At 42.5% G+C, this 17040-nt stretch overlaps 2 protein-coding genes across 2 annotated transcripts; both read left to right on the forward strand.

The window, feature by feature from the left end:
* Positions 1–89: 89 nt before the first annotated feature.
* yipf3 (Yip1 domain family, member 3) lies at positions 90–8338 on the forward strand. Its single transcript, XM_069688557.1, has 9 exons — positions 90–330; positions 1711–1923; positions 2419–2525; positions 2599–2644; positions 2851–2943; positions 6782–6913; positions 7023–7136; positions 7232–7355; positions 8036–8338. The coding sequence occupies exons 1-9, from the start codon at positions 262–264 to the stop codon at positions 8155–8157; spliced, it is 1020 nt and encodes a 339-aa protein (XP_069544658.1). The 5' UTR covers positions 90–261; the 3' UTR covers positions 8158–8338.
* A 733-nt stretch (positions 8339–9071) lies between these two features.
* Positions 9072–12409, forward strand: dnph1 (2'-deoxynucleoside 5'-phosphate N-hydrolase 1). Its single transcript, XM_069688555.1, has 4 exons — positions 9072–9245; positions 10094–10165; positions 10287–10397; positions 12122–12409. The coding sequence occupies exons 1-4, from the start codon at positions 9110–9112 to the stop codon at positions 12238–12240; spliced, it is 438 nt and encodes a 145-aa protein (XP_069544656.1). The 5' UTR covers positions 9072–9109; the 3' UTR covers positions 12241–12409.
* Positions 12410–17040: the final 4631 nt, after the last annotated feature.

Genomic DNA, 17040 nt, shown 5'->3' on the forward strand with positions numbered 1-17040 from the left:
AATTAAAATATTACAGAAAACACGAGAATCTCGCGATATCCCCGCTGGCCCTCCACGTCGCTCGGTCTTTGACATCACTGGAGTGGGCGGAGTCAGCGGCGGGCCGTCCACTGTGTATGTTGTGAAGGCTTCGTGTTGAAACAGATCGTAGAATAACAGACACGTCCGTCGGTGAGCTGAGACACCGACCCGCCACGGAGCCGCACAGCCGGACACACGCACTCCTCCGTCCGACAAACTGTCGCTGCTGCCGCGGGGAAAATGTCTGCGGGCTCCGGGAGGAACACGACCGCGGAACCGTGGGGAAGCTTCGACGATAACCTCATCCAGGTCAGCTAACTAATCTATCTACTAACCTGCTAACTAATCTATCTACTAACCTGCTAACTAATATATCTACTAACCTGCTAACTAATATATCTACTAACATGCTAACTAATCTATCTACTAACCTGCTAACTAATCTATCTACTAACCTGCTAACTAAGCTATCTATTAACCTGCTAACTAATCCATCTACTAACATGCTAACTAAGCTATCTATTAACCTGCTAACTAATCTATCTACTAACATGCTAACTAAGCTATCTATTAACCTGTTAACTAATCTATCTACTAACCTGCTAACTAATCTATCTATTAACCTGCTAGCTAATCTATCTATTAACCTGTTAACTAATCTATCTACTAACCTGCTAACTAATCTATCTACTAACATGCTAACTAATCTATCTATTAACCTGCTAGCTAATCTATCTATTAACCTGCTAACTAATCCATCTACTAACATGCTAACTAAGCTATCTATTAACTTGCTAACTAATCTATCTACTAACATGCTAACTAATCTATCTATTAACATGCTAACTAAGCTATCTATTAACCTGTTAAGTAATCTATCTACTAACCTGCTAACTAATCTATCTATTAACCTGCTAGCTAATCTATCTATTAACCTGCTAACTAATCTATCTACTAACATGCTAGCTAATCTATTAACCTGTTAACTAATCTATCTACTAACATGCTAACTAATCTATCTATTAACCTGCTAGCTAATCTATCTATTAACATGTTAACTAATCTATCTACTAACCTGCTAACTAATCTATCTACTAACATGCTAACTAATTTATCTATTAACATGCTAACTAAGCTATCTATTAACCTGTTAACTAATCTATCTACTAACCTGCTAACTAATCTATCTATTAACCTGCTAGCTAATCTATCTATTAACCTGTTAACTAATCTATCTACTAACCTGCTAACTAATCTATCTACTAACATACTAACTAATCTATCTATTAACCTGCTAACTAATCTATCTACTAACCTGCTAACTAATCTATCTGCTAACATGCTAGCTAATCTATTAACCTGTTAACTAATCTATCTACTAACATGCTAACTAATCTATCTATTAACTTCCTAACTAATCTATCTATTAACCTGTTAACTAATCTATCTACTAACCTGCTAACTAATCTATCTGCTAACATGCTAACTAATCTATCTATTAACATGCTAACTAAGCTATCTATTAACCTGTTAACTAATCTATCTACTAACCTGCTAACTAATCTATCTATTAACCTGCTAACTAATCTATCTATTAACATGCTAACTAAGCTATCTATTAACCTGCTAACTAATCTATCTACTAACCTGCTAACTAATCTATCTACTAACATGTGATTCTGTGCTCAGGGCGGCAGCTCGGCCGTCATCGACATGGAGAACATGGACGACACGTCGGGATCCAGCTTCGAGGACATGGGGGAGATGCACCAGAGGATGAAGGAGGAGGAGGAGGTGACCGCCGAGGCCGCCGCCCACGACGACGATGTCGCCGGAGACGACGCAGAGTTCCTGGGGATGAAGGGGCTGAAGGGCCAGCTGGGCCGGCAGGTGGCCGACGAGGTGAGAGCAGCCAATCAGTCTGTCCGCTTCCACGTGACATCATCATGACATCATACAGAAACACTTTTTATTGACCACTCAGAGTGATCAGGTGACATCATGTCTCCTCCTGTCTCTCCTGTCTCACCTGTCTCCTCCTGTCTCCTCCTGTCTCACCTGTCTCACCTGTCTCTCCTGTCTCCTCATGTCTCACCTGTCTCTCCTGTCTCACCTGTCTCCTCCTTTCTCCTCCTGTCTCACCTGTCTCTCCTGTCTCACCTGTCTCCTCCTGTCTCTCCTGTCTCCTCATGTCTCACTTGTCTCTCCTATCTCACCTGTCTCCTCCTGTCTCACCTGTCTCCTCCCGTCTCACCTGTCTCACCTGTCTCCTCCTGTCTCCTCCTGTCTCTCCTGTCTCCTCCCATCTCACCTGTCTCCTCCTGTCTCTCCTGTCTCCTCCTGTCTCCTCCTGTCTCACCTGTCTCACCTGTCTCCTCCTGTCTCACCTGTCTCCAGGTGTGGCAGGCGGGGAAGCGTCAGGCCTCCAAAGCCTTCAACCTGTACGCCAACATCGACATCCTGCGGCCGTACTTCGACGTGGAGCCGGTGCAGGTCCGCAGCAGGTAGGAACGTCCACTTCCTGTTTCCTGTCAGCTGTTTCCTGCTTCCTGCCGCTAACGACTCGTCTCCCCTCAGGCTGATGGAGTCCATGATACCTGTCCGCATGATCAACTTCCCCCAGGTACGCACTTCCTGTCCCACTCACCTGCACGTAGAACTGGGTTTTAACCTGAACCTCAAGGTCAGAATCACCAGGGGGCAGCACCTGGTCCAGGTCCTGGTTCTGGTCCAGGTTCTGGTCCTGGTCCAGGTCCTGGTCCAGGTCCTGGTTCTGGTCCAGGTTCTGGTCCTGGTCCAGGTTCCTGACAGTCCGTCCTTCCTGCGTAGAAGATTGCAGGTGAGCTGTACGGTCCTCTGATGCTGGTCTTCACTCTGGTGGCGATCCTGCTGCACGGCATGAAGACGTCCGGGACCGTCATCGTAAGAACACAACAACACAAACAACAACACAAACAACAACACAAACAACAATGTGTGTGTGTTAACGTGTGTTAATGTGTGTATTAACGTGTGTGTGTTAACGTGTGTGTGTTAATGTGTGTATTAACGTGTATTAACGTGTGTATGTTAAGGTGTGTATTAATGTGTGTGTGTATTAACGTGTGTTAACGTGTGTGTGTTAACGTGTGTTAATGTGTGTATTAACGTGTGTTAACGTGTGTATTAACGTGTGTGTGTTAAGGTGTGTATTAACGTGTGTATTAACGTGTGTTAACGTGTGTTAACGTGTGTATTAACGTGTGTGTGTTAATGTGTGTTAACGTGTGTGTGTTAATGTGTGTATTAACGTGTGTGTGTTAATGTGTGTTAACGTGTGTATTAACGTGTGTGTGTTAATGTGTGTTAATGTGTGTATTAACGTGTGTTAACGTGTGTATTAACGTGTGTGTGTGTTAAGGTGTGTATTAACGTGTGTTAACGTGTGTATTAACGTGTGTGTGTTAATGTGTGTTAACGTGTGTGTGTTAATGTGTGTATTAACGTGTGTTAACGTGTGTGTATTAACGTGTGTATTAACGTGTGTGTGTGTGAATGTGTGTATTAACGTGTGTGTATTAACGTGTGTTAACGTGTGTGTGTGTGTTAACGTGTGTGTGTATGTGTGTTAACGTGTGTGTGTTAATGTGTGTTAACGTGTGTTAACGTGTGTGTATTAACGTGTGTATTAACGTGTGTGTGTGTTAACGTGTGTATTAACGTGTGTGTATTAACGTGTGTTAACGTGTGTATTAACATGTGTATTAACGTGTGTGTGTGTTAATGTGTGTATTAACGTGTGTTAACGTGTGTATTAACGTGTGTTAATGTGTGTATTAACGTGTGTGTATTAACGTGTGTTAACGTGTGTGTATTAACGTGTGTTAATGTGTGTATTAACATGTGTGTGTTAATGTCTGTATTAACGTGTATTAACGTGTGTTAGTGTGTGTTAATGTGTGTATTAACGTGTGTGTGTTAACGTGTATTAACGTGTGTGTGTGTTAACGTGTGTGTGTTAACGTGTGTATTAACGTGTGTATCAACGTGTGTGTGTTAACGTGTGTATTAATGTGTGTGTGTTAACATGTGTGTATTAACGTGTGTTAACGTGTGTAGTAACGTGTGTGTGTTAACGTGTGTGTATTAACGTGTGTTAATGTGTGTATTAATGTGTGTGTGTTAACGTGTGTGTATTAACGTGTGTGTTAACGTGTGTGTGTTAACGTGTGTGTATTAACGTGTATTAACGTGTGTGTGTGTTAACGTGTGTATTAATGTGTGTGTGTTAATGTGTGTATTAACGTGTATTAACGTGTGTGTGTTAACGTGTGTGTTAATATGTATTAACGTGTGTGTATTAACGTGTGTGTGTGTTAACGTGTGTGTGTTAATATGTGTGTTAACGTGTGTGTTAAGGTGTGTATTAACGTGTGTGTGTTAATGTGTATTAATGTGTGTGTATTAATGTGTATTAATGTGTGTGTGTTAAGGTGTGTATTAACGTGTGTGTGTTAATGTGTGTATTAACGTGTATTAACGTGTGTGTATTAATGTGTGTATTAACGTGTGTGTGTTAATGTGTGTATTAACGTGTGTGTGTGAACGTGTGTATTAACGTGTGTGTGTTAACGTGTGTGTGTTAATGTGTGTATTAACGTGTATTAACGTGTGTGTATTAACGTGTGTGTGTTAACGTGTGTATTAATGTGTGTGTGTTAACGTGTGTATTAATGTGTATTAACGTGTGTGTATTAACGTGTGTGTATTAACGTGTGTGTATTAACGTGTGTGTGTATTAACGTGTGTGTATTAACGTGTGTATTAACGTGTGTGTGTTAACGTGTGTGTATTAACGTGTGTGTATTAACGTGTGTGTATTAACGTGTGTGTATTAACGTGTGTATGAACGTGTGTATTAACGTGTGTGTGTTAATGTGTGTATTAACGTGTATTAACGTGTGTGTATTAACGTGTGTGTGTGTTAACGTGTGTATTAACGTGTATTAACGTGTGTGTGTTAACGTGTGTATTAACGTGTGTGTATTAACGTGTGTGTATTAACGTGTGTGTATTAACGTGTGTATTAACGTGTGTGTGTTAATGTGTGTATTAACGTGTGTGTATGAACGTGTATTAACGTGTGTGTATTAACGTGTGTGTGTTAATGTGTGTATTAACGTGTGTGTGTATTAACGTGTGTGTATTAACGTGTGTGTTGACGTGTGTGTATTAACGTGTGTATTAACATGTGTGTATTAACGTGTGTGTGTTAATGTGTGTATTAACGTGTGTGTGTTAACGTGTGTATTAACGTGTGTGTGTTAATGTGTGTATTAACGTGTGTGTGTTAACGTGTGTGTTAACGTGTGTGTATTAACGTGTGTGTGTTAACGTGTGTATTAACGTGTGTGTGTTAACGTGTGTATTAACGTGTGTGTGTTAACGTGTGTATTAATGTGTGTGTGTTAACGTGTGTGTGTTAATGTGTGTATTAACGTGTATTAACGTGTGTGTTAACGTGTGTTAATGTGTGTATTAACGTGTATTAACGTGTGTGTGTTAACGTGTGTATTAACGTGTGTGTATTAACGTGTATTAACGTGTGTGTATTAACGTGTGTGTGTTAACGTGTGTGTATTAACGTGTGTGTGTTAACGTGTGTGTGTTAACGTGTGTGTGTTAATGTGTGTTAACGTGTATTAACGTGTGTGTGTGTGTGTTAACGTGTGTGTGTGTGTGTTAACGTGTGTATTAACGTGTGTGTGTTAATGTGTGTGTGTGTTAACGTGTGTGTATTAACGTGTGTGTGTGTTAACGTGTGTGTGTTAACGTGTGTATTAACGTGTGTGTGTTAACGTGTGTATTAACGTGTGTGTGTTAATGTGTGTATTAACGTGTGTGTGTAACGTGTGTGTAACGTGTGTGTATTAACGTGTGTGTGTTAATGTGTGTATTAACGTGTGTGTGTTAACGTGTGTGTATTAACGTGTGTGTGTTAACGTGTGTGTATTAACGTGTGTGTGTTAACGTGTGTGTGTTAATGTGTGTATTAACGTGTGTGTGTGTGTGTATTAACGTGTGTGTGTAACGTGTGTATTAACGTGTGTGTGTTAACGTGTGTGTGTTAACGTGTGTGTATTAAACGTGTGTGTATTAACGTGTGTGTGTTAACGTGTGTATTAACGTGTGTGTATGAACGTGTATTAACGTGTGTGTATTAACGTGTGTGTGTTAATGTGTGTATTAACGTGTGTGTGTTAACGTGTGCGTGTTAACGTGTGTGTATTAACGTGTGTGTGTTAACGTGTGTATTAACGTGTGTGTGTTAACGTGTGTGTATTAACGTGTATTAACGTGTGTGTATTAACGTGTGTGTGTTAACGTGTGTGTGTTAAGGTGTGTATTAACGTGTGTGTGTTAACGTGTGTGTATTAACGTGTGTGTGTTAACGTGTGTGTGTATTAACGTGTGTGTGTTAACGTGTGTGTGTTAACGTGTGTGTGTAACGTGTGTGTGTGTTAACGTGTGTGTGTTAACGTGTGTGTGTGTGTGTTTAACGTGTGTGTGTTAACGTGTATTAACGTGTGTGTTAACGTGTGTGTGTTAACGTGTGTGTGTTAACGTGTGTGTGTTAACGTGTGTGTGTTAACGTGTGTGTGTTAACGTGTGTGTGTTAAGTGTGTGTGTTAACGTGTGTGTGTTAACGTGTGTGTGTTAACGTGTGTGTGTTAACGTGTGTGTATTAACGTGTGTGTGTGTTAACGTGTGTGTGTTACAGAGGGAGGGTACTCTGATGGGCACCGCCATCGGGACGTGTTTCGGTTACTGGCTCGGCGTGTCGTCCTTTGTCTACTTCCTGGCGTACCTGGTGAACGCTCAGATCACGATGCTGCAGACGCTGTCCCTGCTGGTCAGTACCGGTACCGCGCACACACACACACACACACACACACACACACACACACACACATACCACCAGAGGAGACCGTGTCACGTCACTTCCTGTCTCCCGTTGCCAGGGTTATGGTCTGTTCGGTCATTGCGTCGTCCTCCTCATCACGTACAACATCCACTTCCACTTCCTGTTCTACGTCCTGTGGCTGCTGATTGGAGGACTGTCCACGCTGCGCATGGTGAGCCCCACATTACCCATCAGCCCCACATTACCCATCAGCCCCTGCTCTCTGCTCTGTGTCTGTGTGAGGACTCAACTGTTCGTGTGTCGCAGGTCACCGCTCTGCTGTCTCGGACCGTCGGTCAGACTCCTCGTCTCCTCCTTTGTGGGACGCTGTCTGTCCTCCACATGATGTTCCTGCTCTACCTGCACTTCACCTACCACCAGATCCTGGAGGGTACGCACACACACACACACACACACACACACACACACACACACACACACACACTCACTCAGACTCACTCAGAGTCTCTCACACACACACACTCACACTCACTCAGACTCACACACACACACACACTCACTCACACACACACACACACACACACACACACACACACACTCACTCAGACTCACTCAGAGTCTCTCACACACACACACTCTCACTCACTCAGACTCACACTCACTCACTCACTCACTCACACACACTCATTCACTCAGACTCTCACTCACTCACTCACACACACTCATTCACTCAGACTCTCACTCACACACACACACTCACACACACACACACTCACACTCACTCACACTCACTCACTCTCACACTCACTCACTCACACACACTCATTCACTCAGACTCTCACTCACACTCACACACACACACACACTCACTCACTCACTCACTCACTCACTCACTCACACACTCATTCACTCAGACTCTCACTCACACACACACTCACACACACTCACACTCACACACACACACACTCACTCACTCACTCACTCACTCACACACACTCATTCACTCAGACTCTCACTCACACACACTCACACTCACTCACTCACACTCTCACACACGTTAAAAAGGGGTGGGGCAACAACAGACTGAAATGTGGTGTTTTGTGCTTTCAGGGATCCTCGACACTCTGGAAGGACCCAACATGGCTCCGATGCAGCGGGTGGCCAGAGACGTGCCTGAACTGACAGTGAACGCCACAGTGAGGAGCCTGGGGGTCGTACTGAGGGCCCGCTGACGGGTCAACAGTGCTCTGTTATTCTGGGGAACATGTGATGGTCTGTCAGAGCTTTCAGCCGTCTGTCCTGGTCTTCTTTGGTCTTCTTCGGTCCTCCGAGTATCTCTTTGTACATTTGTATTGATTGTTTATTGTGCGTTTATTGATCCTGTACAGACACTAATAAACTTTATAAACTTCACTCACCGCCTCGTCACTGAAACACAACGCTGTTGCCGTGGTAACAACTCTCACATCACTGCTGTGTTTTTATATCCCAACCTCCAGACTGCTTCAGGCCAACTGTGCCTGTGAAAAACCTTTATTTTGAAAGTCAAAACGTGAAGTTAATTGTTAGGCAGGAACAACAGAAGATGCAGACCAGCAGGTCATGTAGCCAATCACAGAGGAGAACAGGTGATCTATTAACAGAAGGATGGACGGACAGGAAGCTGCAAATAAACCGACTGAAAGGTTTTCAAAATAAAACTCAGACTGAAAATGTCAAAATAAAAGTAAACTCAAACAGGTTCCGTTCAAGTCAACTTTGCATCAGGACAGCAGAGACATGTCTGTCTGATGTGTCTCTAATATATCTCGAATGTGTCTCATGTGTCTCTGATATGTCTGTGTCTCGTGTCTCTAATATGTCTCTAATGTGTCCCTAATATGTCTCATGTGTCTCTAATGTGTCTCTAATGTGTCCCTAATATGTCTCATGTGTCTCTAATATGTCTCTAATGTGTCCCTAATATGTCTCATGTGTCTCTAATGTGTCTCTGATACAGAGACTCCGCATGTTTTCGTTGTTTGTCTTCCTGAAGAATCCATTTGACTGAAACCGTCGTTCTCTTCACCTGCGAGACTTCGCTCAGGGACAATAAACGTCAAATTACGTGACGTTACGTAAGGCGCTACGTCACTGCAGGCAGCGCGGGAAGCGGCGGTGGTCGATCTGAGCTCGGCGGCGGAGATGAAGGTGTATTTCTGCGGGAGTATCCGCGGCGGCAGAGATGACGTCAACGTTTACCGGAGGATCGTTAACAAGCTACAGAGCTACGGGAGCGTGCTGACCGAGCACGTGAGCAGCCCAGAGCTCACCGAAAGAGGTCAGAGGTCACACACACACACACACACACACACACACACACACACACACACACACACACACACACACACACACACACTGAAAGTAGCTGCAGAAGTTTGGGAAGCAGGTGAAGAAGAAGAGGAGGAAGAACTGTTCAACGTTTCGTCTTCAAACAAACTACAGACTAAATAAACACAAAAGCAGCACTGATGCATCATGGGTCCTGATGCATCATGGGTCCTGATGCATCATGGGTCCTGATGCATCATGGGTCCTGATGCATCATGGGTCCTGATGCATCATGGGTCCTGATGCATCATGGGTCCTGATGCATCATGGGTCCTGATGCATCATGGGTCCTGATGCATCATGGGTCCTGATGCATCATGGGTCCTGATGCATCATGGGTCCTGATGCATCATGGGTCCTGATGCATCATGGGTCCTGATGCATCATGGGTCCTGATGCATCATGGGTCCTCGGACGCCCAGCAGGGGGCAGCAGAGCTACAGCAGAACAGCGCTGCAGGAAACAGTTCTTCACAGGAACTGTTTAGTAGTCCTCAGTAGTTTCTTACCTGTTCAGGGGGACCGCAGCGTATCCCATCATGCACCGGGACCGGACATGGAGGATGTAGTTGACAGAAACATGGTGCAACGGGTTTCCACAGGTTACCACCCGTTTACCACCTGGTTACCGTGGGCGACCAGAGGTGACCGTGGATTACCACGTGTTACCAGGGGCTACATGGGGTTTGAAGTTGAACTTGTTTCTGAAGGACGAAGAAGAGGATGAAGGAGCAAGCTGCATGCTGATTGGCCAGGTGTTTGAGTGATGTCACTGAGCTGCTGTGCTGTGATTGGACAGGAGAGAACGCCGCGGAGGCCGGAGACCGAGCCATTCATGACCGAGATGTGGACCGGCTGCAGCAGGCTGATGGTGAGAGCTGATCACTTTATTGATTACCCTGAGCTGACCTCTGACCTCGGTGTGTGACCTCTGACCTCGGTGTGTGACCTCTGACCTCGGTGTGTGACCTCTGACCTCGGTGTGTTGGCAGTGATCGTAGCCGAGGTGACGCAGCCATCTCTGGGCGTCGGCTACGAGCTCGGCCGCGCCGTCGACATGAAGAAGAAGATCTTCTGTCTGTTCAGACCATCGTCCGGACGCAGTGAGGACACTTCCTGCTTCCTTCCTTCCTGCTTCCTTCCTGCTTCCTTCCTTCCTGCTTCCTTCCTGCTTCCTTCCTGCTTCCTTCCTGCTTCCTTCCTGCTTCCTTCCTTCCCCTTTCCCCGTTGATTATTAATCAGAACATATTGATTGTTAATCAGGACATATTGATTATTAATCAGAACATATTGATTGTTAATCAGAACATATTGATTGTTAATCAGAACATATTGATTATTAATCAGGACATATTGATTATTAATCAGAACATATTGATTGTTAATCAGAACATATTGATTATTAATCAGAACATATTATTGATTATTAATCAGAACATATTGATTGTTAATCAGGACATATTGATTGTTAATCAGGACATATTGATTATTAATCAGGACATATTGATTGTTAATCAGGACATATTGATTATTAATCAGAACATATTGATTATTAATCAGAACATATTATTGATTATTAATCAGAACATATTGATTGTTAATCAGGACATATTGATTGTTAATCAGGACATATTGATTATTAATCAGGACATATTGATTGTTAATCAGGACATATTGATTATTAATCAGAACATATTGATTGTTAATCAGGACATATTGATTGTTAATCAGGACATATTGATTATTAATCAGGACATATTGATTGTTAATCAGAACATATTGATTATTAATCATAACATATTGATTGTTAATCAGGACATATTGATTATTAATCAGGACATATTGATTGTTAATCAGAACATATTGATTGTTAATCAGAACATATTGATTATTAATCAGAACATATTGATTGTTAATCAGGACATATTGATTATTAATCAGAACATATTGATTGTTAATCAGAACATATTGATTATTAATCAGGACATATTGATTATTAATCAGAACATATTGATTGTTAATCAGGACATATTGATTATTAATCAGAACATATTGATTGTTAATCAGAACATATTGATTGTTAATCAGAACATATTGATTATTAATCAGGACATATTGATTATTAATCAGAACATATTGATTGTTAATCAGAACATATTGATTATTAATCAGAACATATTATTGATTATTAATCAGGACATATTGATTGTTAATCAGGACATATTGATTGTTAATCAGGACATATTGATTATTAATCAGGACATATTGATTGTTAATCAGGACATATTGATTATTAATCAGAACATATTGATTGTTAATCAGGACATATTGATTGTTAATCAGGACATATTGATTATTAATCAGGACATATTGATTGTTAATCAGAACATATTGATTGTTAATCATAACATATTGATTGTTAATCAGGACATATTGATTATTAATCAGGACATATTGATTGTTAATCAGAACATATTGATTGTTAATCAGAACATATTGATTATTAATCAGGACATATTGATTATTAATCAGAACATATTGATTGTTAATCAGGACATATTGATTATTAATCAGAACATATTGATTGTTAATCAGAACATATTGATTATTAATCAGGACATATTGATTATTAATCAGGACATATTGATTGTTAATCAGGACATATTGATTATTAATCAGAACATATTGATTGTTAATCAGGACATATTGATTGTTAATCAGAACATATTGATTGTTAATCAGGACATATTGATTATTAATCAGGACATATTGATCGTGTTGATTGTTAACCTGCAGATGACATCACTTCCTGTCTCTCTCTGAGCAGCTCTGTCGGCAATGATCCGAGGAGCGGCAGACGGTGATCGGGTCGTGGTGTCGGATTACAGCGACGAGGTCCTGGAGACGGTTCTGGAAGAGTTCTTCAGCAAACTGAACAGAACCTGAAGAACAAACAACAGATTGACTTAAAAAAAATATCAGCTGATCGTTCATCTTCCAGCTAGTACCGGCAGCCGGTCGGTCCGGTTCATGTCCGACATCTCAGAACCGGTCCGGTTCTGTTCTGAATGATTCTGTGAAGCTGAATTTAAAAACATTAAAAACCTTCTCTGCAGTTTGATGAAGACTTTGTTTGGTTCTCTTCGGTTCCAGCAGAACATCCTAAGTTCTCCTCGTTCTTGGACCTCCAGAACGTGAAGGAACGTCCGTCGTGTTGTTTACTAATAAACAGGAAGTGTCGAATCCTCAGAACGTCTGAACGACGAGAAACAGCCGAACACGTTTTACTCACACATGGCGAAAAATTAAATTAAAATTATTTTAATTATGAATTAGATTTTAATTTAGATTTAAATTATAAAAATGTTGTAATTAGATTTAAATGACAAACTTTTTTTTTTTTCCATCAGTCAACAACTTGTAACAACTGAATCTTCCCATTCAGATGTGATCGCAGCTTTTATATCAATAAACTTTATTCGTAGCGCTGCCTTAAAAAACAAAAAATAGAAACTTTACAAAAATAACAAAAGGAAGTTTAAAACAATAAAATAGTTGATAATTAGACATTTGTAGAACTTAAAAAGAATCGTTTCCTGTAAAAACCTTTCAAGAAAAACCCTTAATTTGAAAATACTCGTGGACGCTGTGACATCCAAAGTTTCCACCTGCAAGTGAACGCAGCATAACCTGAAAATATCTATTCTGAATAATCAATAAAGTTTGAGTTCTGCAGTGAGGAAGAACAACCTTCAGGAACGGAAGGATTCAGGTTGTCTGCAGGTCCTCGGGGGCCCAGCAGGGGGCAGCAGAGCTCCAGCAGGGGGCAGCAGAGCTCCAGCAGGGGGCAGCAGAGCTCCAGGAAACAGTTCCACATCCATCAGGAGGTTCTTCACAGGAACTGTTTACGTAGTCGCAAGTAGTTTCTTACCTGTTCAGGGAGACCGCAGCGTATCCCATCATGCACCGGGACCGGACTTCCTGTGAACTGGTTTTCTGATCCAGAACAAAGAGGCGGAACTACATTTAAAATATTTTATTTGTTTTTAAAATATCAGTTTACAAATTGAGAAAATAAAATCATTAGTAGAGTTTTAACAGTCTCTTTTTTTTTCCCTACAGGAAGTGAAACAAAAACAAACAGCAGGGTGAGAAAACAGTTCAGCTGAACCGTAAAGCACCGCGCCGGGGTCAGAGGTCAACCGCCTCCGAGACAGCACCTGTGGGTGGAGCGAGGGGTGGGGGGAGGGGCGGGGCTACAGTCCTTAAAAACAAACAGGTCGTAACGTTCCACATGTCATTGGTCCTCAGGTGAGTCCACGTCCTCCGAGAGGACTCCGCCCCCCCGGCGGCCATGACGCAGATTCAGCTTCAGTTCTGAGGATCCGAAAAACACCAACGAGAGTCCTGACGAGGCCGTCGGACGTTCAGCCGTCGGACCGAGACGCGTTCACTTCTTCAGCTCCGAAAAGAAAAGATCTGGATTTCTGAAACGTTTGATGTTGAGATGACGCAGGAAACAAACAAACAAAAACAAACAATAAAACGTGGACGATTCAGTGAGATACTGAAACTTCCAGAAAGATCGCGACTTGTTCGTGAACTCGTTCGTTAAAGTGAACACGTGTTTGTTTTCAGCACTGAAGAAGAAAACTCGCCTTCGCAGCGAGTTGAAGAAATCAGATCGTCCAGAAACGTCAGAGAAAAAAGAACCGACACCAAGTTTCAACCTCCGGATCGGGTCCAGTACAGACTGCTGCTCGGATGAACTGCATGTTGCAGTGATGCATGCTGGGACATTGAACTGCTATAAACAGGAAGTAGCTTTAACTGTCAATGTAACATCTTATTATTCCACTTCCTGTTTCTTTTAGGGGAGGCTATCTCTTATTGTGAAAGGATGTCAGGAAGTAAACAAACTATTTCATTGTTGTGATTGATGGCAGATCAACATCATCAATATGACTTTCAGCTGTTCAGCACGGTCTGTTGTTAAACAGGAAGTGATGAAGAGGAGGATGTAGAGGAAGATGAAGATGTAGAGGAAGATGTGACCTTGGCTGATTCAATATCTCCAATTATATTCATGAAGAAGAAAGAATCATTAAAGATGCACGAAGGCCGACGTAAAATCTATTTATACCCAGAGTACATCACACTAAGACACACACACACACACACACACACACACACACACACACACACACACACACACACACACACACACACACACACACACACAGACACACACACACTAAGACGCACACACACACACACACACAACACACACACACACACACACACAGACACACACACACACACACACACACAAAGACACACACACACTAAGACAGACACACACACACACACACACTAAGACAGACACACACTAAGACGCACACACACACACACACACACACACACAGACAGACACACACTAAGACACGCACACACACACACACACACTAAGACACACACACACACTAAGACACACACACACACTAAGACACACACACACACACACACACACACACACACACACACACACACACACACACACTAAGACACACACACACACAAAGACACACACACACTAACACAGACACACACACACACACACTAAGACACACACACACACACACACACACACACACACACTAAGACACACACACACTAAGACAGACACACACACACACACACTAAGACACACACACACTAAGACAGACACACACACACACACTAAGACACACACACACTAAGACAGACACACACACACTAAGACACACACACACACACAAAGACACACACACACTAAGACAGACACACACACACACACACAAAGACACACACACACACACACACACACACACACACACACACACACACACACACACACACACACACACACACACACTAAGACACACACACACACACAACACACACACACACACTAAGACACACACACACACACAAAGACACACACACACTAAGACAGACACACACACACACACTAAGACACACACACAAAGACACACACTCTCAGGTCAGACTTCCTGAACATCTGATGATTTGTATGAAATATTAAACACTCGTTCGTTCTGCGACAACTGAGACGGAAAAAAGTGAATAATTTAACAGCAGCTGATAGCTACAGGGGGAGGGGGTGAGGGGAGAAGGGGGGAGGTTCTACACTCAGTGCCCCGGCATGCAGCAGAACTGTGCGTGAGCCGCTCCTGGCTGCAGTGCATCATGGGAGTTCAGACGAACAGCACCGATCACTGGGAGACTGAAGAAAACCTTAAATTGGACAGATTGTCAAGGGACTTCTGAACTGAGCAGGTTTGTTTCTGATCACAGGAACACGTGAATTCTGGGATTCTGGGATGAAAGACAGAATTCAAACTAATCAATATAATTCTTTCATCTAATTAATCCGTTTGGTGTTCGAAGATAGTTTCATCTGCAGTCGTCTGTCCATTAATCAATGAGTCGATTGATTAGTTCATTTCTCAATCTACAACGGGACACCGATCAGTTCTCGATTTGACGTAAACGGATTCTCTTTGGTTTCTGGACAAATCGAGAGCGATTGATAATCGATCGCTGGAGCTCTGATACAAAACAAGAAAACATTCAGTGATCGATACTTTCAAACCCGATCAACGAATCATTTATCGTCCTGCTGCTGATCGATCAGTCAGTGGTCAATAACTCCATCGTTGATACTCGGTGAGTCACAATCAGAGCTGTGAGGAGGCAGCGAGCAGACAGCCAATCAGAGAACAGGCTGAGCATCACTGTACGGAAGCTCAGAGGTGCCAAAAAACAACTAATCCATCATTAGAGATCAGATTGTGGGATCAATAATAGCCCAGCAGGAGGCGCTGATGGAGGTTCAGCTGGCTCATTGATCTGATCAGTTCTAATCAATCAACTTAATCTACAAAATTTCAGGATTTTATTTTGTAGGAACCATGTTTATATTTTTAAAAGGATCAAATTGAATCAAACTTTGTGGCACCAACAGGCTTCCGTAGCTTCAGAACAGAAAAACACAGTGATCAGGAAAACAAATCAATAAAATAATCTCATAATAACGGATCTATACTCCGGATTTCACAATAAAGGACAACAAAAAGGTGATGGTTACATTCCAGGTGAGAGCTGTGGAGAGTCTCTGCCCCTGGCCCCGCCCCCTGCAGGTACACATTGCAGGGGCGGGGGGTGGGGGCAGGTCAAAGGTCAAACCTTAAAGAGGGACTCCACAACAAACCAATCAGCTGACTAAATAATAACACATGACAGGAAATCAACAATTAGTAGACACGTCAAAATAAAAGTCTGACCTTCAGCAGCCCCGGCATCGTACTTGCAACCTTCCAGAGAGAGAGGCACTCTGTGTGTGTGTGTGTGTGTGTGTGTGTGTGTGTGTGTGTGTGTGTGTGTGTGTGTGTGTGTGTGTGTGTGTGTGTGTGTGTGTGTGTGTGTGTGTGTGTGTGTGTGTGTGTGTGTGTGTGTGAGCTCATCCAGGTGTATCATCGGTTCTCTTCAAAATAAAAGCTCCTGGTCAGGAAACAAGTGAAAGACATCCGAAAAGTTTTCAGTTTGTTTTGCTTCTAGTTTCCTCCTCCGACAAACAATGTCACACACACACACACACACACACACACACACACACACACACACACACACACACACACACACACACACACACACACACACACACACACACACACACGTTTCTAA

This window comes from Brachyistius frenatus, unplaced genomic scaffold (assembly GCF_029030835.1).
Source record: "Brachyistius frenatus isolate BFR_SWC_R1_liver_20210118 unplaced genomic scaffold, ASM2903083v1 Contig_628, whole genome shotgun sequence".
Taxonomy (NCBI): domain Eukaryota; kingdom Metazoa; phylum Chordata; class Actinopteri; family Embiotocidae; genus Brachyistius; species Brachyistius frenatus.

Excerpts from the sequence above, each read along its gene's own strand:
- yipf3 (XM_069688557.1), top strand. The coding sequence starts at position 262 with ATGTCTGCGGGCTCCGGGAGGAACACGACCGCGGAACCGTGGGGAAGC. Across the intron at positions 7,137-7,231 it reads GACTGTCCACGCTGCGCATG|GTCACCGCTCTGCTGTCTCG; the intron begins GTGAGCCCCACA and ends CGTGTGTCGCAG. Across the intron at positions 7,356-8,035 it reads CTACCACCAGATCCTGGAGG|GGATCCTCGACACTCTGGAA; the intron begins GTACGCACACAC and ends TTGTGCTTTCAG.
- dnph1 (XM_069688555.1), top strand. The coding sequence starts at position 9,110 with ATGAAGGTGTATTTCTGCGGGAGTATCCGCGGCGGCAGAGATGACGTC. Across the intron at positions 9,246-10,093 it reads CCCAGAGCTCACCGAAAGAG|GAGAGAACGCCGCGGAGGCC; the intron begins GTCAGAGGTCAC and ends GTGATTGGACAG. Across the intron at positions 10,398-12,121 it reads CAGACCATCGTCCGGACGCA|CTCTGTCGGCAATGATCCGA; the intron begins GTGAGGACACTT and ends CTCTCTGAGCAG.